At 52.1% G+C, this 20,873-nt stretch overlaps 1 protein-coding gene across 8 annotated transcripts in view; it reads left to right on the top strand.

Annotated features, from left to right (window-relative positions):
- cplane1 (ciliogenesis and planar polarity effector 1) overlaps nucleotides 1-20,873 on the top strand; it is a 306,978-nt gene that overhangs the window by 39,850 nt on the left and 246,255 nt on the right. For all 8 annotated transcript variants that reach the window (XM_068029092.1, XM_068029085.1, XM_068029087.1 and 5 more), the window contains exons 10-11: nucleotides 9,903-10,158; nucleotides 18,470-18,604. In XM_068029092.1, the coding sequence (XP_067885193.1) occupies nucleotides 9,903-10,158; nucleotides 18,470-18,604 (391 nt within the window). The remainder of the gene's footprint in view (nucleotides 1-9,902; nucleotides 10,159-18,469; nucleotides 18,605-20,873) is intronic.

The following is a 20,873-nucleotide window of genomic DNA, read 5'->3' as shown; positions in this document are numbered from 1 at the left end:
GTGAAATCTGCGGTGAGCCCCTCTGCTGCCGTTGATGTTGAGGCTGGCTATGGTTATCTTCATGTCAAAGGTACTTAAAACCCGTCACCAACACCTCACTGTGAGGAGGGAGTGGAAGTGCACCTGGCCCTCCACTCCCCCAGCAACCCATTGAGGAACACATTAAAACGGCGCCTCTCAACCAGTTTCACGTCCGCGCGCTTGCCCGCTATCTTAAGGGCGGCACGGACGGACTGGATGATCAGCGCCAGATTCGACCAACGGTCGAGGGTCAGCTGAACTTTATTGCGGCAACCTCTGCAAGCCGCGAGGAAATCCCGGAGTTCCGCCGTGGGGATGAGAGGAGATTCGGTGGGAGGCACGAGGGACTCCACCACCTCACTGGCGATGGAATCAAGATCATCCTCCGTGCCCCGCACCGAATCCCCATCCTCCTCCGGGTCGTCACCGCCAGCGGCCGACACATCCACCACACACTGTGGGGCGGACGTCCCGGCCGCGCCAGCTGGTCCCGCCTCCGTCACGATCCCACCCCCAGGATCGATGGCGGAGGAGTCCTCTCTGGGTTCTATTGTGAAACTGGAGCCTGTAGGCACCAGCGGTTCAGGACCCCCCTCCACCTCCATCCCCAGGCCAATGAGTGGTCCAGGGGAGACAGAAGTTCCGGACTCCGGGAAACCAGCCGGAGCCGAGACTGGAGGCGGCGAGAGGAGGCCATCTCCCGCTCCGCCAGCACCCACAGGCCCAGCAGATGGGGCAGCATTCTCAGTTATAACTGGGTCGGGTGTCTCCTGGTTGGTGGTGGACTCCGGCTGGGAGGCCCGACCCTCCGGGGCCTCGCCCTCCCCTTCATTCAGGGCACCCGACCCAGTAGCAGTGGCGGAATGGGCGGTTTCCCCAGGCTCCCCCACCACAAGCAGGGCCCCACTTACTCCTTTAGGAGGGGCCTCACGTACCGGGGCCATCCCCTCCCCTCCATCCTGAGGAATAGAGTGCTCCTGCCCGGACTTTGCAGCCTTGGTGGTGGCGGTAGGGGGAACCTGAGGACCAGAAACAGGAGGCAGCTCCCCTCCAACAGATGGGCCCTGCACCTCAGGGCCCTGTGTTATTTCTGTGGAGGGGTGCCTTCTCCTCTTTTTCGCACTTGGGCGCGGAGACTCAGAGACCTCCATGTCATCAGAGGCCTCCGCCTCCGCACCCTTTTTTCCTTTTTTAGTCACCCTGGGCCTGAGCCCAGCCCTGGGACAGGTGGATTCCATGGGAATGGGCTTTGGGCTGAGCTCAGGCTCGGGTTGAGTCAAAGTGTCCAGGGGACGCGCCTCACGATGTTTCTTTTTTCCCCGCGTCTTCCTTCCGCTCGGACGGACGCTCCCCTCCCCGCCAGAGGCTGTGAAAACCACAGCCTCCGGAACCGACTGTGCGGTGTCTGTTGGATCTGCGGGGGGAGTGGGAGGAGGTGCTGTGGAACCACTCTGGGCCGCTGAGGTGGAGCTGGCGGCCGGGAGTTTGGGGCAGTTCTTACGAACATGCCCCACCCCCTTGCAGACGTGGCACCACGCTCCATCCGAGGTCCAGAAGACGCGGTAGGCCGTCCCCTGAAACTCTATACCGAAGTGGCCCTCCAAGACCTCCTCCCGCGCCAGCTGCATGAATAGCTGGCGGCGGAAGGAGTAGACATGTCGGAGGCTGTGCTCCCGAAGACCGAGCGGGACTGGGGTGATCCCTGACCTCACCTCCCCCAGAAAGTGTAGATGGGGGAGGAGGAGCTCATCAGGAATAAAGGGTGGGACGTTCGACAAGGTTACCCGATGTGCAGTGGCCCCCAGAGGGTCCACTGGCAGGAAAATCCCACGCACTGTGAGCCCCGTACTTAGGGCGAGGGACACAGCCCGCTCGGTCTTCAGGAAGAACACAGCCTTCCCATACATCTTTGAGGCTGCAACAATGGCCGAGGGGCCGACAACCACGGCCATTGCCTTAACACAAGCCTCAATAGTCATATTAGGATGGGTGTAACTCTTCACCCCATGCTTTGATGTTAAGATTTTAAATTGTGACGGGGCCACAGGAGCAGCTGTCGCAGCTGCTGCAGCATAGGAGGGCCCCGCCACCGGAGAGGACTGAGAAGTCATGGGGTGGAAGAGTTACAGGCACTTTGCTGAGAGAAAAAAAAAGAAAAGAGCAAATACAATAAATCAAAAATGTAACACTTAAAGGATGTAGCACAGGGGAAGAGGCTGAGGGAGAGGAAGGCCAAGAGGAATCAGTCTTTGTTAGTATTGCACAAGTCTTGTAGCTGGTCTTCCAGTTGGGAGGGTGGGGTGATGTCTTCACCTGGGTCAGCTGTAAGCTGCCCAGGCACACGCCTCCTTCGATGTTCAGATAATAAGTCTCTTCACCTGGGCAGCTCCAGCTGTCCCAGGCTTAATAGTTGGGGTGGGGAGGGAGCTCCCTATCCAAAGATGTTAAACACAGGAGCTCCCTATTGAACAATACAGCCCCACCCAAGGTCTTCAGGTCTCTTCTTTCCCCACCCCCAACAATCAATGAAAAAGACTTTCAGTACCAAGCAAACTCACAAAAAGAGCTTCCAGTTCTCTGCCTTCCTTCCTTTGTTGAAATTTGGAAAAACCTTTTGTTTCAGTTTGAGTCTCTCCCTCTTGCAGCAGTCACACAGCCTGCAGCCTCCAACCTCTGCACACAGCCACAGTCAGCTGCACCTCGTTGATGCACTCAGGCTCCCAAATCAGAGAGCAGCCAATCCCAGTGCTGTACCTGTCCTGGGAGTGTTTGATGGGACAGTGTAGAGGGAGCTTTACTCTGTGTCTAACCCCCGTTTTTTTTTTTTTTTTTTTTTTTTTGGGAGTGTTTGATGGGGGACAGTGTAGAGGGAGCTTTACTCCGTATCTAACACCGTTTTTTTTTTTTTGTAGTGTAGAGGGAGCTTTACTCTGGAGCTAACCCCCGTTTTTTTTTTTACAAGGTGACCTTTATACCCCAGGCCCCTTTTATATTTTTCACATCGAGGGGGCCTTTATCCCTCAGGCCCCCTTTATGTACATATTTACAGTTTTAAAATAACTTTATTAAAACAGATAAATAAACAAAAAACTCAAATTAAAATGCCATTCTCGGCGTCGACGATGCACTCCAGTCCCTGCGGTGCCCACCGGTCGCGGAAGGCCTCAAGCGTACCGGCGGACACCGCATGCTCCTTTTCCAGGGACACCCGGGCGCGAACATAACCGCGGAAGAGGGGCAGGCAATCGGGGAGGACGGAACCCCCGACGGCCCGCAACCTGGACCTGTGAATTGCCACCTTGGCCAGGCCCAGGAGCAGACCGACGAGGAGATCCTCCTCCCGGCCCAAGCCCCTCCGCACCGGGTGCCCAAAGATCAGGAGCGTGGGACTGAAGTGCAGCCAGAATTTGAGGAGCAGCCCCTTCAGATACTCAAATAGGGGCTGCAACCTCGCACACTCCGTATAAATGTGGAACACGGACTCGTCCAGGCCGCAGAAAGTACAGCTGGCCTGGGAGTCCGTGAACCTACTTAAAAGCCTATTGCACGGGACTGCTCTGTGCAGCACCCTCCACCCCAGGTCCCCGATGTAAAGGGGGAAGACTCCCGCGTAGAGAGACCTCCATCGGGGTTTCCCCTCGCCGCCAGATGGCAACGCGGACCGCCAGGGCGTGTCCGGCCGGCTGACGAGGGCGAGGAAGTGGAAAGTGTGCAGGAGCAGCCCGTACAGGAAACCCCTCCGCGCCGATTGGAATGGCACGGAGGGCATTCCCGAGAGGCGGCTCGGGTTGTGCGGGACCGGCTCCCGAGGAGGGTTTCGGGGCCTGGGTCCGATGAGCAGTTCCGGCCCAGCGGGGGTCAGCTCGGCCGGGATCGCTCCGCACTCCCGAGCCCCCTCGCCACCCGCAGTGAGGGGCGTCCCGGGGGTTTCGGCTACTCCTCCGCCCGCCGGACCGTCCCCGGAGTCGGCCGCCCGGACAGCCGAGGCGCTCTCCTCCGCCGGCGGGGGAGCGCCCTGACTGGAGGCGACCATGTTCCAGACTCGGAAAAGATCCCGGTAAAAGACAGGCAACTCCCTCAGAGAGGCGCGGCTAACGGACTCCACCGGGAGCTGCGTGTCGTCTTGAAGGCAGTGACACTGGCGGAAAAAATACGTCGCCAGCGCACACCATCTGGGAGGACGCTCGACGTACAGGTATCTCTGCAGGGTCCGAAGGCGGAGAGTCGCAGCCTGGGTGCGGACGCACACCAGCGACTGACCGCCCTCCTCGATCGGGAGACTCAGGACCGCGGCAGAGACCCAGTGTTTCCTCTTGCCCCAGAAGAAATCGACGAGTTTCTTCTGGATCTTGGTGGCAAATACAGGGGGCGGGGCCAAAGTGACCAACCGGTACCACAGCATGGAGGCCACCAGTTGGTTTATGACCAACGCTCGGCCCCTGTAGGAAAGCACTCGGAGCAGTCCTGTCCAGCGCCCCAGCCGAGCGGTGACTTTCGCCTCCAACTCCTGCCAGTTTGCCGGCCAGGCTTCCTCAGCGGGACTAAGGTGGACTCCCAGATAGAGGAGGTGCGTGGTGCTCCACGCAAAAGGTGTCATCTCCTCCGGCAGGGAGTCCACCCGCCACTGACCAACCAGGAGTCCGGAACATTTCTCCCAATTGATCCTCGCGGAGGACGCGGCAGAAAAGGTCTGCTGGCAGTCGCGCATCCTCCGCAAGTCAACGGGATCTGTGATTGCGAGGAGCACGTCGTCGGCGTAAGCCGAGAGGACGACCCGCATGGCCGGCTCGCGCAGAGCCAATCCCGTCAACCTCCTGCGAAGCAGGCACAGGAAGGGCTCCACGCAGATGGTATACAATTGGCCGGACATGGGGCACCCCTGACGCACTCCTCTCCCAAATCGAAGGGGCGCCGTCAAGGACCCGTTAACTTTGACTAGACACTCTGCGGCGGCGTATAAAAGTCGGACCCGGGACACAAAATGCGGCCCGAGTCCGAAAGCGCGCAGAGTCCCGAAAAGGTAATCGTGATCCACCCTGTCGAACGCCTTCTCCTGATCGAGGGAGAGAAAGGCGACCGACTGACCAGTCCTCTGGGAAAGATGGATCAGGTCCCGGACCAGGTGGATGTTGTCCTGGATGGACCGGCCCGGGACCGTGTAGGACTGGTCGGGGTGGATCATGTGGGCCAGCACGGAGCCCAGGCGGGTAGACATAGCCCGGGCAAAGATCTTATAATCCGTGCTGAGGAGGGAGACCGGACGCCAGTTTTTAAGCAGGCGGAGATCGCCCCTCTTCGGCAGCAGGACGATGACCGCCCTGCGCCACGAGAGGGGCATCTCCCCGGTCGCCAGGCTTTCCCCCAGGACCCGCGCGTAATCGTCCCCCAGGACGTCCCAGAACGCCCTGAGGAACTCCACGGTCAACCCATCCAGCCCTGGGGATTTGCCCCTCGAGAGCTGGTGGAGGGCGCCAGTCAGCTCCGCCAACGTGAGCGGAGCCTCCAATCCTTCGGCGCCCTCCGGTCTGACCTGCGGCAGGTCCTCCCACAAAACTCTGCGCGCATCCTCGCTGGACGGATCCGGAGAGAACAACGCACTGTAATACGTCCGGACCAGGAGGCCCATTCCCTCCGGATCCGTGATGGAGGATCCGTCGTCGGCCAGCAGCTCGACGAGCTGCTTACGGACCCCCCGCCATTTTTCCAGCGAGTAGAAGAAGGGTGAGGCGCGGTCCAAATCTTCCAGGATCTGGATCCGCGACCTCACGTACGCGCCTCGGGACCCTATGAGCTGCAGGTTCCTCAGCGCGCCCTTCTTCTCTTTGTACGCCTGCCACAGGGCCGGGTCCGCGACGGCATGACCGAGGCGGGATTCCAAGTAGAGCACCTCCCTCTCAAGGCGCCCGATCTCGGCTTCCCGCCTCTTGGTCGACCCCTTCGCGTACTCCTGACAGAAGACGCGGATGTGAGTCTTGCCCACATCCCACCATAGCCTCAAGGAGGGGAAGCCCCCCTGCTTCCTTCTCCAGTCGGCCCAGAATCGACAGAACGAGTCCCGAAATCGCACGTCCTCCAGCAGCCGGTTGTTAAAGTGCCAGTACGCGGACCCCGCCCGCGTGCGGAGCGGAGTGAACTCCGCCCACACCAGGCGGTGGTCCGAGCACGGCACCAGCCGCATGGAGGCCGCCGAAACGCGGGAGACGTACGCCTGCGAAATGTAGAGGCGGTCGATTCGCGACCCCCCTCCTCCAGACCTCCATGTGAAGGCGCTGGAGTCGGGATGGAGATTCCGCCAGACGTCCACCAAGTTAAGGGAGCTGATCAGTCCCCTCAACTTCTCCACCGACGCTTGGCCGCGCTGGGGACCGGAGCGATCCCCCACCTCGAGGGTGCAGTTAAAATCCCCCCCGAGGATGATGCACTCGCCGCTATCGATGGAGCTCAAGAGAGCGGACACTTCTTCAAAGAAGCGCGCTTGCAAAGCGCCGGGCCTGGGCGCGTACACGTTCACAAAGTGGAGCGGCACGCTACCCAGGCGAACGGCGAGGTGGAGCAAGCGGCCCGGCACTAGCTCCTTGACCCCCAAGATCTCCGGCTGAAAAGTCGGGGCCAACAAGATAGCCACCCCACTAGAAATAGGGGTGAGGTGACTCATGTAGACCCCACCCTGCCACTCCAGGAGCCAGGTGGCTTCGTCTCCCGGAACGGTGTGGGTTTCCTGCAGAAAGCTCACCGCGTATCTCCCTTCCCTAAGGACTGAGAGATTGTGAAATCTGCGGTGAGCCCCTCTGCTGCCGTTGATGTTGAGGCTGGCTATGGTTATCTTCATGTCAAAGGTACTTAAAACCCGTCACCAACAGCTCACTGTGAGGAGGGAGTGGAAGTGCACCTGGCCCTCCACTCCCCCAGCAACCCATTGAGGAACACATTAAAACGGCGCCTCTCAACCAGTTTCACGTCCGCGCGCTTGCCCGCTATCTTAAGGGCGGCACGGACGGACTGGATGATCAGCGCCAGATTCGACCAACGGTCGAGGGCCAGCTGAACTTTATTGCGGCAACCCCTGCAAGCCGCGAGGAAATCCCGGAGTTCCGCCGTGGGGATGAGAGGAGATTCGGTGGGAGGCACGAGGGACTCCACCACCTCACTGGCGATGGAATCAAGATCATCCTCCGTGCCCCGCACCGAATCCCCATCCTCCTCCGGGTCGTCACCGCCAGCGGCCAACACATCCACCACACACTGTGGGGCGGACGTCCCGGCCGCGCCAGCTGGTCCCGCCTCCGTCACGATCCCACCCCCAGGATCGATGGCGGAGGAGTCCTCTCTGGGTTCTATTGTGAAACTGGAGCCTGTAGGCACCAGCGGTTCAGGACCCCCCTCCACCTCCATCCCCAGGCCAATGACTGGTCCAGGGGAGACAGAAGTTCCGGACTCCGGGAAACCAGCCGGAGCCGAGACTGGAGGCGGCGAGAGGAGGCCATCTCCCGCTCCGCCAGCACCCACAGGCCCAGCAGATGGGGCAGCATTCTCAGTTATAACTGGGTCGGGTGTCTCCTGGTTGGTGGTGGACTCCGGCTGGGAGGCCCGACCCTCTGGGGCCTCGCCCTCCCCTTCATTCAGGACACCCGACCCAGTCGCAGTGGCGGAATGGGCGGTTTCCCCAGGCTCCCCCACCACAAGCAGGGCCCCACTTACTCCTTCAGGAGGGGCCTCACGTACCGGGGCCATCCCCTCCCCTCCATCCTGAGGAATAGGGAGCACCTGCCCGGACTTTGCAGCCTTGGTGGTGGCGGTAGGGGGCACCTGAGGACCAGAAACAGGAGGCAGCTCCCCTCCAACAGATGGGCCCTGCACCTCAGGGCCCTGTGTTATTTCTGTGGAGGGGTGCCTTCTCCTCTTTTTCGCACTTGGGCGCGGAGACTCAGAGACCTCCATGTCATCAGAGGCCTCCGCCTCCGCACCCTTTTTTCCTTTTTTAGTCACCCTGGGCCTGAGCCCAGCCCTGGGACAGGTGGATTCCATGGGAATGGGCTTTGGGCTGAGCTCAGGCTCGGGTTGAGTCAAAGTGTCCAGGGGACGCGCCTCACGATGTTTCTTTTTTCCCCGCGTCTTCCTTCCGCTCGGACGGACGCTCCCCTCCCCGCCAGAGGCTGTGAAAACCACAGCCTCCGGAACCGACTGTGCGGTGTCTGTTGGATCTGCGGGGGGAGTGGGAGGAGGTGCTGTGGAACCACTCTGGGCCGCTGAGGTGGAGCTGGCGGCCGGGAGTTTGGGGCAGTTCTTACGAACATGCCCCACCCCCTTGCAGACGTGGCACCACGCTCCATCCGAGGTCCAGAAGACGCGGTAGGCCGTCCCCTGAAACTCTATACCGAAGTGGCCCTCCAAGACCTCCTCCCGCGCCAGCTGCATGAATAGCTGGCGGCGGAAGGAGTAGACATGTCGGAGGCTGTGCTCCCGAAGACCGAGCGGGACTGGGGTGATCCCTGACCTCACCTCCCCCAGAAAGTGTAGATGGGGGAGGAGGAGCTCATCAGGAATAAAGGGTGGGACGTTCGACAAGGTTACCCGATGTGCAGTGGCCCCCAGAGGGTCCACTGGCAGGAAAATCCCACGCACTGTGAGCCCCGTACTTAGGGCGAGGGACACAGCCCGCTCGGTCTTCAGGAAGAACACAGCCTTCCCATACATCTTTGAGGCTGCAACAATGGCCGAGGGGCCGACAACCACGGCCATTGCCTTAACACAAGCCTCAATAGTCATATTAGGATGGGTGTAACTCTTCACCCCATGCTTTGATGTTAAGATTTTAAATTGTGACGGGGCCACAGGAGCAGCTGTCGCAGCTGCTGCAGCATAGGAGGGCCCCGCCACCGGAGAGGACTGAGAAGTCATGGGGTGGAAGAGTTACAGGCACTTTGCTGAGAGAAAAAAAAAGAAAAGAGCAAATACAATAAATCAAAAATGTAACACTTAAAGGATGTAGCACAGGGGAAGAGGCTGAGGGAGAGGAAGGCCAAGAGGAATCAGTCTTTGTTAGTATTGCACAAGTCTTGTAGCTGGTCTTCCAGTTGGGAGGGTGGGGTGATGTCTTCACCTGGGTCAGCTGTAAGCTGCCCAGGCACACGCCTCCTTCGATGTTCAGATAATAAGTCTCTTCACCTGGGCAGCTCCAGCTGTCCCAGGCTTAATAGTTGGGGTGGGGAGGGAGCTCCCTATCCAAAGATGTTAAACACAGGAGCTCCCTATTGAACAATACAGCCCCACCCAAGGTCTTCAGGTCTCTTCTTTCCCCACCCCCAACAATCAATGAAAAAGACTTTCAGTACCAAGCAAACTCACAAAAAGAGCTTCCAGTTCTCTGCCTTCCTTCCTTTGTTGAAATTTGGAAAAACCTTTTGTTTCAGTTTGAGTCTCTCCCTCTTGCAGCAGTCACACAGCCTGCAGCCTCCAACCTCTGCACACAGCCACAGTCAGCTGCACCTCGTTGATGCACTCAGGCTCCCAAATCAGAGAGCAGCCAATCCCAGTGCTGTACCTGTCCTGGGAGTGTTTGATGGGACAGTGTAGAGGGAGCTTTACTCTGTGTCTAACCCCCGTGATGTACCTGTCCTGGGAATGTTTGATGGGACAGTGTAGAGGGAGCTTTACTCTGTGTCTAACCCCCGTGATGTACCTGTCCTGGGAATGTTTGATGGGACAGTGTAGAGGGAGCTTTACTCTGTGTCTAACCCCCGTGATGTACCTGTCCTGGGAATGTTTGATGGGACAGTGTAGAGGGAGCTTTACTCTGTGTCTAACCCCCGTGATGTACCTGTCCTGGGAGTGTTTGATGGGACAGTATATATTTTTTAATTTAATATTGTCCTCTTTTTCAGACAACCTCAGTCCCTGCTCTTGAGCGCCGAACATAACCATTCTGCTGACTCTTCTACCTCTGAAAATGACCCAATGAGACAGCGGTTCTCCCTGGCAGCTCACCCCCGCCTCCCCTACCTCATCGTATCCGATGGTTACATGTTTACTGTGCTGCGTTTTGCGGAGAATTATTCTGCTTCATCTGTTCTGAAGACCCTGCTGCTGGATGTGACCCAGGGTCTGGATGATGTACGACACTTACTGATGAGCTCTGAGGTACATAACGAGCGGCAACCTTAAATACAGACCAGTGTGTCTCCTTAAATACTGAGGTAGTTTCTTTTATTCGTTCATGAAATGTGAGCATCACTGGCAAGGCCAGCATTTATTGCCCATCCCTAATTGCCCTTAAGAAGGTAGTGGTGAGCCGTGTTCTTGAACCGCTGCAGTTCTTGTGGTGTAGGTACATCCACAGTGCTGTTAGGAAGGGAGTTCCAGGATGATTGTGGTTGTTGGAGGTCAATCATCTGAGCTTCAGGACATGACTGCAGGAATTCCTCAGGGTAGTGTCCGAGGCCCAACCATCTTCAGCTGCTTCATCAATGACCTTCCTTCAATCATAAGGTCAGAAGTGGGGATGTTCACTGATGATTGCACAATGTTCAGCATCATTCGTGACTCCTCAGATACTGAAGCAGTCCATGTAGAAATGCAGCAAGACCTGGACAATATCCAGGCTTGGGCTGATATGTGGTAAGTAACATTCACACCACACAAGTGCCAGCAATGACCATCTCCAACAAGAGAGATTCTAACCATCTCCCCTTGACATTCAGTGGCATTACCATCACTGAATCCCCAACTATCAACATCCTAGGGGTTACCATTGACCAGAAACTGAACGGGAATAGCCAAATAAATACCGTGGCTACAAGAGCAGGTCAGAGGCTGCTAGAAAGCCAGTGGCAAGTAACTCACCTCCTGACTCTGAAAAGCCTGTCCACCATCTACAAGGCACAAGTCAGGAGTGTGATGGAATACTCTCCATTTGCCCGGATGGGTGCAGCTCCAACAACACTCAAGAAGCTCGACACCATCCAGGACAAACCAGCCCTCTTGATTGGCACACCATCCACAAACATTCACTCCCTCCACCACCGACGCACAGTGGCAGCAGTGTGTACCATCTACAAGATACACTGCAGCAGCACATCAAGGCTCCTTCCAAACCCAGGACCTCTACTACTTAGAAGGACAAAGGGCGGCAGATGCATAGGAACAACAGCACCTGCAAGTTCCCCTCCAAGCCACACACTATCCGAACTAAAACTCTACACAGTACTTTCGGTGTGGTCTCACCAAAGCCCTGTACAGTTGTAATGAAATTTTCCTACTTTTATACTCCATCTCCCTTGCATTTTCCTTCCTAATTACTTGCTGTACCTGCATACTCACATTTTGTAATTCATGTACAGAACACCCAGATCCCTCTGTATCGCATCATTCTGCAGTCTCTTTCCATTTAAGTAATCTGCTTTTCTATTCCTGCCAAAATGGATAACCTCACATTTTCCCACATTATACTCCATCTGCCAAATTTTTATCCTCTCGCATAACCTATCTGTATTCCTTTACAGGCACGTTCCTACCTATCTTTGTATCGTCAGCAAATTTGGCTGCAATACACGCAGTCCCTTCATCCAAGTCATTGATATATATTGTAAATAGTTCAGGCTCCAGCACTGATCCCTGTGGTACTCCACTAGTTAGTTTGCCAACCTGATAATGCCCCATTTATCCCCACTCTCTGTTTCCTGTTAGTTAGCCAATCCGCTATCCATACTAATACATTACCCCCGTTACGACCTGGTGCGAAAGGTGTCAAGGGGTTTGTTACTATCTTCACTTGGTTTTATTATAACAGGGTTTAATTTTAAACGCACTGTTTTGAGCTCCCCCTTTGTGAATCCTTGTTCACAACTTTCCAATTCTAAGGCAATGAAATGAGTACAAACAGGCTTTCTGTGGTTTAGTTTAGAGATACAGCACTGAAACAGGCCCTTCGGCCCACCGAGTCTGTGCCGGCCATCAACCACCCATTTATACTAATACTACACTAATCCCATATTCCTACCACATCCCCACCTGTCCCTATATTTCCCTGCCACCTACCTATACTAGGGGCAATTTATAATGGCCAATTTACCTATCAACCTGCAAGTCTTTTGGCATGTGGGAGGAAACCGGAGCACCCGGAGAAAACCCACGCAGACACAGGGAGAACTTGCAAACTCCACACAGGCAGTACCCAGAATTGAACCCGGGTCGCTGGAGCTGTGAGGCTGCGGTGCTAACCACTGCGCCACTGTGAAGATGAAATTTATTAAACTTTAAACTCTAATGAGGTTAACGCCTACGGGTATACGACGTGCCAACGCTAGCATGCACACGCGATACACACATGCAAGTAGGGACAGAAAACAGCAGAAGATAAGTAGAACAGTTTGAGGCAATATCTTGTTACTGTTTCTCGAACTCAATTGAAGATATGGTCTTGCATTTCATTGGGGCTCAGTATTCGGCTTAAACCTTGTTCATGTAGGAGACTGTTCTCTCTTTGAGTTTACGTGTCTTCACAAGATTCAGTTCCGTAGGAAAGAGATGGAGGCAGGCAGAGAGGAGAGGAGATGTTTTCAGTCCATGTGCTCACGGAGTTCTGAGTTCAAAATCTGTTTTTCCAGTTTAAAACTCCCCTAGTTGGCCAGCAGGTGGTCACATGACTGACTGGTTTGACCAGGTCTCTCTCTCTCTAGTGGAAGGCAGGGACTGGCTCACTTTATTTTCACATTGTTTGGTACTATGCAAATCTCTTTCCAGTCAGGGGCTTGCAATTTTTAAGTTTTAATGTTCCTGTGGCGAAATAATGTGTACCTCAGTCTTGGCAGGTGGGGGGTTTGCCTGACACCCCCAACACCATGCGCTCTTATCTTGTGTAGTAACCTTTTATGTGGTACCTTAGCAAATGCCTTTTGGAAATCCAAATACACTACATCTGCTGGCTCCCCTTTATCCACCCTGCTTGTTACATCCTCAAAGAACTCGAATCAATTTGTCAAACACGATTTCCCTTTCACAAAACCATATTAACTCTGCTCGAGTATATTTTGACTTTCTAAATGAATTCTTGATTTTTACAGCTTGTTTCTCACTTGATCCAGGAAACCATTCCATTCATTGGCGAAACAGTTTGAACTCAGACACTATGTCTGATGCCTTCCAATCCGTGATTGGACACTTGAATGCAATTTTCTTGATGATCTTGCTTTTTTACGAATATAGGCTTTTTCACAGGTTTTCCTTTTGCCAGGCATAGTTTTTTCACAGGCCTGTTTTTTCTTAACATATCTTTCTCTCTGCGCAGCGTGCATTTTTTTTTTTATTCATTCATGGGATGTGGGTGTAGCTGGCAAGGCCAGCATTTATTGCCCATCCCTAATTGCCTTTGAACTGAGTGGCTATCTAGGCCATTTCAGAGGGCAATGACATTGCTGTGGGTCTAGAATCACATGTAGGTTGGACTGGGTAAGGACAGCAGATTTCCTTCCCGGAAGGACATTAGTGAACCAGATGGGTTTTTACAACAATCGACAATGGTTTCATGGTCACCATTAGACTTGCTTTTTAATTCCAGATTCATTAATTGAATTCAAATTTCACCATCGGATGTGGTGGGATGAACATTAGCTTGGGGGTCTAGATTACTAGTCCAGTGACACTACCACTACGTACAGCCTCCCTTGCATTATCGGCAGCTGCCACAGCCAGCCTTTTACTCTGTGCTGGGACTCTCCAGTGACGCATTGAGCTCTTCCCGCTCTTTTAGCTTAAGCCCTGCCCACAAAGCTGTCAGCGCGAGAAAGCTGATGCAGTAATGACTGCGCTGCTTTCTCTCTCGATTTCTGGCCCACTGCCAGATTAGTTGAAAGCTCCGATCCCATGGCGATTGTCCTTTACTCATAGAGTTTTAACATCATCTGGGTCTTGTCTGCAATCCCAGCTCTATGCACTGTGTGGGGTCTTCTGAGGAATTTTCAGCCACTCCTGGTAAGCAATCTGCTGCCACTTTGTTCTTTTTTGGTGTGGTTCAGAAGTTCCAAGACGCTGTCAATCACCTGTACTTGGTGTGTTTTGAAAATTTCTTCAGTGCTGTCAACATGCTACACTTGGTGTTCTATAGAAAATCCCAAACTCTGCCACCATATTCTATTTGTTCCTTTAGTGCATAAATTATTCTAAGATTCACTGGAGTACAAATAATATACTAAGAATACTGGAACATATATATTCACAACTAATACAGGAGCATATCTCTTATTTCTTCTTTGGCCTCCTTGTCTCGAGAGACAATGGGTAAGCGCCTGGAGGTGGTCAGTGGGTTGTGGAGCAGCGCCTGGAGTGGCTATAAAGGCCAATTCTAGAGTGACAGACTCTTCCACAGGCGCTGCAGAAAAATTTGTTTGTTGGGGCTGTTACACAGTTGGCTCTCCCCTTGCGCTTCTGTCTTTTTTTCTTGCCAACTGCTAAGTCTCTTCGACTCGCCACACTTTAGCCCTGCCTTTATGGCTGCCCGCCAGCTCTGGCGATCGCTGGCAACTGACTCCCACGACTTGTGATCAATGTCACAGGACTTCATGTCGCGTTTGCAGACGTCTTTAAAGCGGAGACATGGACGGCCGGTGGGTCTGACACCAGTGGCGAGCTCGCTGTACAATGTGTCTTTGGGGGTTCTGCCATCTTCCATGCAGCTCACATGGCCAAGCCATCTTAAGCGCCGCTGACTCAGTAGTGTGTATAAGCTGGGGATGTTGCCTGCCTCGAGGACTTCTGTGTTGGAGATACAGTCCTGCCACCTGATGCCAAGTATTCTCCGGAGGCAGCGAAGATGGAATGAATTGAGACTCCGCTCTTGGCTGACATACGTTGTCCAGGCCTCGCTGCCATAGAGCAAGGTACTGAGGACACAGGCTTGATACACTCGGACTTTTGTGTTCCGTGTCAGTGCGCCATTTTCCCACACTCTCTTGGCCAGTCTGGACATAGCAGTGGAAGCCTTTCCCATGCGCTTGTTGATTTCTGCATCTAGAGACAGGTTACTGGTGATAGTTGAGCCTAGGTAGGTGAACTCTTGAACCACTTCCAGAGCGTGGTCGCCAATATTGATGGATGGAGCATTTCTGACGTCCTGTCCCATGATGTTCGTTTTCTTGAGGCTGATGGTTAGGCCAAATTCGTTAGAGGCAGCCGCAAACCTGTCAATGAGACTCTGCAGGCACTCTTCAGTTTGAGATGTTAAAGCAGCATCGTCAGCAAAGAGGAGTTCCCTGATGAGGACTTTCCGTACTTTGGTCTTCGCTCTTAGACGGGCAAGGTTGAACAACCTACCCCTGATCTTGAGTGGAGGAAAATTCCTTCTTCTGAAGCCTTGAACGCATGTGAGAGCAGCAGGGAGAAGAAAATCCCAAACAGTGTGGGTGCGAGAACACAGCCCTGTTTCACGCCACTCAGGATAGGAAAGGGGTCTGATGAGGTGCCGCTATGCTGAATTGTGCCTTTCATATTTTTTTTAGATTAGAGATACAGCACTGAAACAGGCCCTTCGGCCCACCGAGTCTGTGCCGAACATCAACCACCCATTTATACTAATCCTACACAAATCCCATATTCCTACCAAACATCCCCACCTGTCCCTACATTTCCCTACCACCTACCTACACTAGTGACAATTTATAATGGCCAATTTACCTATCAACCTGCAAGTCTTTTGGCTTGTGGGAGGAAACCGGAGCACCCGGAGAAAACCCACGCAGACACAGGGAGAACTTGCAAACTCCACACAGGCAGTACCTGGAATCGAACCCGGGTCCCTGGAGCTGTGAGGCTGCGGTGCTAACCACTGCGCCACTGTGCCGCCCTAAATATTGTCATGGAATGAGGTGATGATACTTAGTAGCTTTGGTGGACATCCGATCTTTTCTAGTAGTCTGAAGAGATCACGTCTGCTGACGAGGTCAAAGGCTTTGGTGAGATCAATGAAAGCAAGGTAGAGGGGCATCTGTTGTTCGCAGCATTTCTCCTGTATCTGAAGAAGGGAGAACAGCACGTCAATGGTCGATCTCTCTGCACAAAGCCACACTGTGCCTCAGGGTAGACGTGCTCGGCCAGCTTCTGGAGCCTGTTTAAAGCGACTCGAGCAAAGACTTTCCTCACTATGCTGAGCAGGGAGATTCCACGGTAGTTGTTGCAGTCACCGTGGTCACCTTTGTTTTTATAGAGGGTAATGCTATTGGTATCGCGCATGTCCTGTGGTACTGCTCCCTCGTCCCAGCACAGGCAAAGCAGTTCATGTAGTGCTGAGAGTATAGCAGGCTTGGCACTCTTGATTATTGCAGGGGTAATGCCGTCCTTTAGTGCATAAATTATTATAAGATTCACTGGAGTACAAATAATATACTAAGAATACTGGAACATATATATTCACAACTAATACAGGAGCATACCTACAGTGCCGTTACTCTGTTAGTGTACACCCACAGCTCGCTAGTCATGTGTGACACGACATCACATGGTGACTCTCTACTTACAGTCTCTTAAAGTGATCCGACAACACCCATAACCTGCAAGTTCCCCTCCTAATCACACACCATCCTGACTTGGAAACTATATCGCTGTTCCTGTGCTGTCGCTGGGTCAAATTTCTGGAACTCCCTCCCTACAGCACTGAAGGTGAACCTACAGCACATGCAGTGGTTCACCACCACCTTCTCAAGGGCAATTAGGAATGGGCAATAAATGCTGGCCTTGCCAGCGATGCCCTCATCCCCTGAATGACTGAAAGAAAAACCCACTTCAAGGTCAGTTTATCTTTCCTGAGGTTTGTTGCCCAGAATTGAATGCAGGTATAAAACATTGGCTCAGCTTCAACCGGAGTATTGTGTTCAGTTCTGGGCATTGCACTTAGGATGAATCTGAATGCTTTAGAGAGGGTGCAGAAAAGATTTATGAGAATGAGTCCAGGGTTGAGGGAGGTAGATTGGAGAAACTGGGTTAAAAGCAAAATACTGCGGATGCTGGAAATCTGAAATAAAAACAAGAAATGCTGGAAATACTCAGCAGGTCTGGCAGCATCTGTGGAGAGAGAAGTAGACTGTTTCAACTCTGCTTCTCTCTCCACAAATGCTGCCCGACCTGCTGAGTATTTTCAGCATTTCTTGTTTTTATTGTGGAGAAACTGGGGTTGTTCTCCTTGGAGATGAGAATGTTGACATCGAGGGATATGGGAACAGTGGGGAAAAATGGCGTAGAGGTAGATGATCAACCATGATCTGTTAGAATGGTGGAGCAGGCTCGACGGGCCGAATGGCCTATTGCTGCTATTTCCTATGATTCTACGAGAGGAGATTTGATAGAAGTTTTCAAAATCATGAGTCTAGACACAGTAGATAGACAGAAACGGTTCCCATTGGCGGAAGGGTTGAGAACCAGAGGAGACACATTTAAGGCGAATGGCAAAAGAACCAACTGCGACATGAGGAAAAACTTTTTTAACCAATCGATTGGTTAGGACCTGGAACGCATTGCCTGACAGTGTTCTGGAGACAAATTCAATCGTGGCTTTCAAAAGGGAATTGGATAATTATCTGAAGAAAAAAGATTTGCAGGGCTGCAGTGAAAAGGCGCGGGAGTGGGATAGCTGAGTTGCTTTTGCAAAGAGCCAGGACTGACATGAGGGGCAGATTGGCCTCCTTGTGTGCTGTAACAATTATATATGATACAGTGCTCCAGATGAGATCTGACCAAGTTTCTATAAAATTGAAACATCAGTTCCTCACTTTTGAATTCAATCCTCCTTGAATTAAAGACCAACATTCCATTCACCTTTTTGTGGCAGTGCACTAGCTTTTAGTGATTTGTGTTCATGGACACCTACATCTATTTTCTCCTCCACAACCTTCTAGACTGTCACCATGAAGAAAACATTCCAATTTGCCACTCTCAGATCCAAAGTGACCAAGACCTCACACATTGAACTCCATCTGCCATAGTTTTACACACTCAGTCTGTCTATGTCTCTTTGTAATTCCCTCCTCTCATTTACACATCTCTTAACTTAGTGCCATCTGCAAACCTGACGATACAATACTCTATTTCCTCATCCAAATCATTAATATATACGGTGAAAAGCTGAGGCCCCAGTACAAATTCCCAGGGAACATCACTTGTCACAATTGCCACTCAAAAGAACAAACCCTTTATCCTGTCTCTTTGTCTTCAACTTCCCAAACCAATTATCGAGATATTTTATCCTGTCCCTTTAATTCCCTGCGCTTTGATTTTTATTGATAATCTCTTGTATGGAACAGTATCAAATGTCTTTTGGAAATCCATATAGAAACATGTATAGGCAACCCCCACCACTATCCACCATGCAAGTGACCTCTTCAAGAAATATAACTGGACTACTCAGACATGACCTGCCTTCACTAATCCATGCTGATTCTCTGGTACAATCTGTATGTTCTATTTGCAGCACAAAGATGTGAACTGCTGTTTACAGCCCATGTCTTCCCTAAAAAGAAGTGTCCTGCAGGGGCTGGGTACACAAGGGTCTGGAACGTGGACGTCCCCTTCATTCTTACAGGATGCGACACCAGCAGGCGGTCAGGTAAAGCTCACATCAGTGCAACGTTTGCTGTCCATTGACAAGATTTTACCTACGTGCTAGCTCTTATATAGTTAAAATCACTACAGAGAGTTTGAGCAGATGTTAGTGATTGGCTACTACTTGCTGTCATTAGAGGGCCCAGTGAGCTCATGCAGCAGTGTTTCTGGTGGCACAGCATGGGTATTGCAGCACTGTAGTTTGCTCTGTGCTTCACCAGAGAGTTTGTGTGGGTTTTTGTGACTAGGGAGGAGGAGATCATGCCTTGTCAACCTATCTCTGATACAGGAGGTGGAAGTGAGCTCTGACGACATTCTCACGTTAAGAAATGACAAGCATTGTTAGCTGTTGGTGTGGGACTGGAGTCACATATAGGTCCAGATTGGGTAAGGACGGCAGATTTCTTTCCCTAAAGGACTTAGTGAACCAGATGGGGTTTTACGACAATCTGACAGCTTTATCATCATTTATTATTTCCATATTTGCATAAACTGAATTCAAATTCTCAAACTAATGGTGGAATTTGAACTCATATTCTCTAGATTCTCAATCCAGGCTAGTGCCACCACAAAACACTGGCCTGTGCTATACTGCGTCTTCAGTGGCATGGGACTCCTGCTCACCTGACGATCACGCTGATCACAGCTGCATTTCCAGCCTTAGGAGATTTGCTATGCAGGCGTTGGGCTCTCTGCCCTTCTGAGGGGAAGACCTAATGCTCTGGGGATGAGGGGGCACATTTGTGGGGAGGGTGCCTGTGGCAGCAAAAGGACAAACATGAGTTGCTTGCCAATGAAATCAAAGCTTCACTGATGGGACCTATATGACTGTTTACACAGTGCACTTCCCAAAGAACACCCTCGGCTGGTTAACCAGCACTGTGTACTGGGACCTGAGGCAGTGCTTCCCTTAGTCTCATCCATTTCCATCTTCACTCTGTCCACATGGGCAGAGTGTATCCCAACCTTTACTCTCCTCAAGTCTACTCAAACATGAGCAGGGCTGGGTGAAAAATCTGGCCACTTATCTGGTCTTGTAGCTGATTTCTGTTCTTTGTAATTTGCTGTGTGCAAATAGACTGCAGTGTTTTTCTACAAAACAACCATGATTACACTTCACATGTAATTCCTCAGCTGTGAAGCACTTTGCGACATCCCGAGGAAGTTGAAAGGCTGGGAGTGTACTACAGGTCTCCAAACAGTCAGGCAGTGATAGAGGAGCAGATATGTAGGCAAATCTCAGAAAGGTGCAAAAATAATAGGGTAATAATAGTAGGAGATTTCAACTTCCCCTATATTAGAGGGGATAGTCTTAGTGCAAAAAGCTTAAAAGGGGCGGAATTCTTCAAGTGCATTCAGGAGAGCTTTTTTGAGCCAGCACGTAGAGAGTCCGACAAGTGGAGGAGCGGTACTGGACTTAATCCTAGGGAATGAAGCCGGACAAGTGGTAGAAGTGGCAGTGGGGGAGCATTTCGGGGATAATGACCATAACTCTGTAAGATTTAAGGTTGTTATGGAAAAGGACAGAGAGGGACCAGAAATACGAGTACCGAATTGAGGGAAGGCAGATTTCAATATGATAAAACAGGATCTGGCCAAAGTGAACCAGGAGCAGCTTCTTATAGGAAAGGCTACATCAGACCAGTGGGAGTTATTTAGAAGGGAAATTGTGAGAGTTCAGGTGCAGCATGTTCCTGTAAAGGTGAAGAGTAGGACCAACAAGTCCAGGGAACCCTGGATGCCAAGGGATATAGAGGATTGGATAAGGGAAAAAAAGGAGGCGTATGGCAGATTCGGAGTGCTGAAAACAGCGGAGGCCCTAGAGGAGTATCGAAAGTGTAGAAGGGTACTTAAAAAAGTAATTAAGAGAGCGAAGAGGGACATGAAAAATCACTGGCAGACAAGATAAAGGAAAATCCTAAGGCGTTTTATAAGTATGTTAGGGGCAAGAGGATAACTAGGGAAAAAGTGGGGCCCAGTAGGGATCAAAGAGGCAATCTGTGTGTGGAACCGGAGGGCAGAGGTGAGGTTTTGAACGATTACTTTTCATCTGTGTTCACTGTGGAGAAGGACAATATAGGTGGGGTGGTGGGGGGGTATTGTGATATACTTGAACAAATTAGCATTGTAAAGAAGGAAGTATTAGATGTTTTAGCGGGCTTAAAGGTGAATAAATCCCCAGGCCCAGATGAGATGTATCCCAGGCTGTTATGTGAGGCAAGGGAGGAGATAGCAGGGGCTCTGACACAAATTTTCAGATCCTATCTGGCCAC

This window comes from Heterodontus francisci, chromosome 4 (assembly GCF_036365525.1).
Source record: "Heterodontus francisci isolate sHetFra1 chromosome 4, sHetFra1.hap1, whole genome shotgun sequence".
Classification (NCBI taxonomy): domain Eukaryota; kingdom Metazoa; phylum Chordata; class Chondrichthyes; order Heterodontiformes; family Heterodontidae; genus Heterodontus; species Heterodontus francisci.
This window is presented reverse-complemented; position numbering and strand designations above follow the sequence as displayed.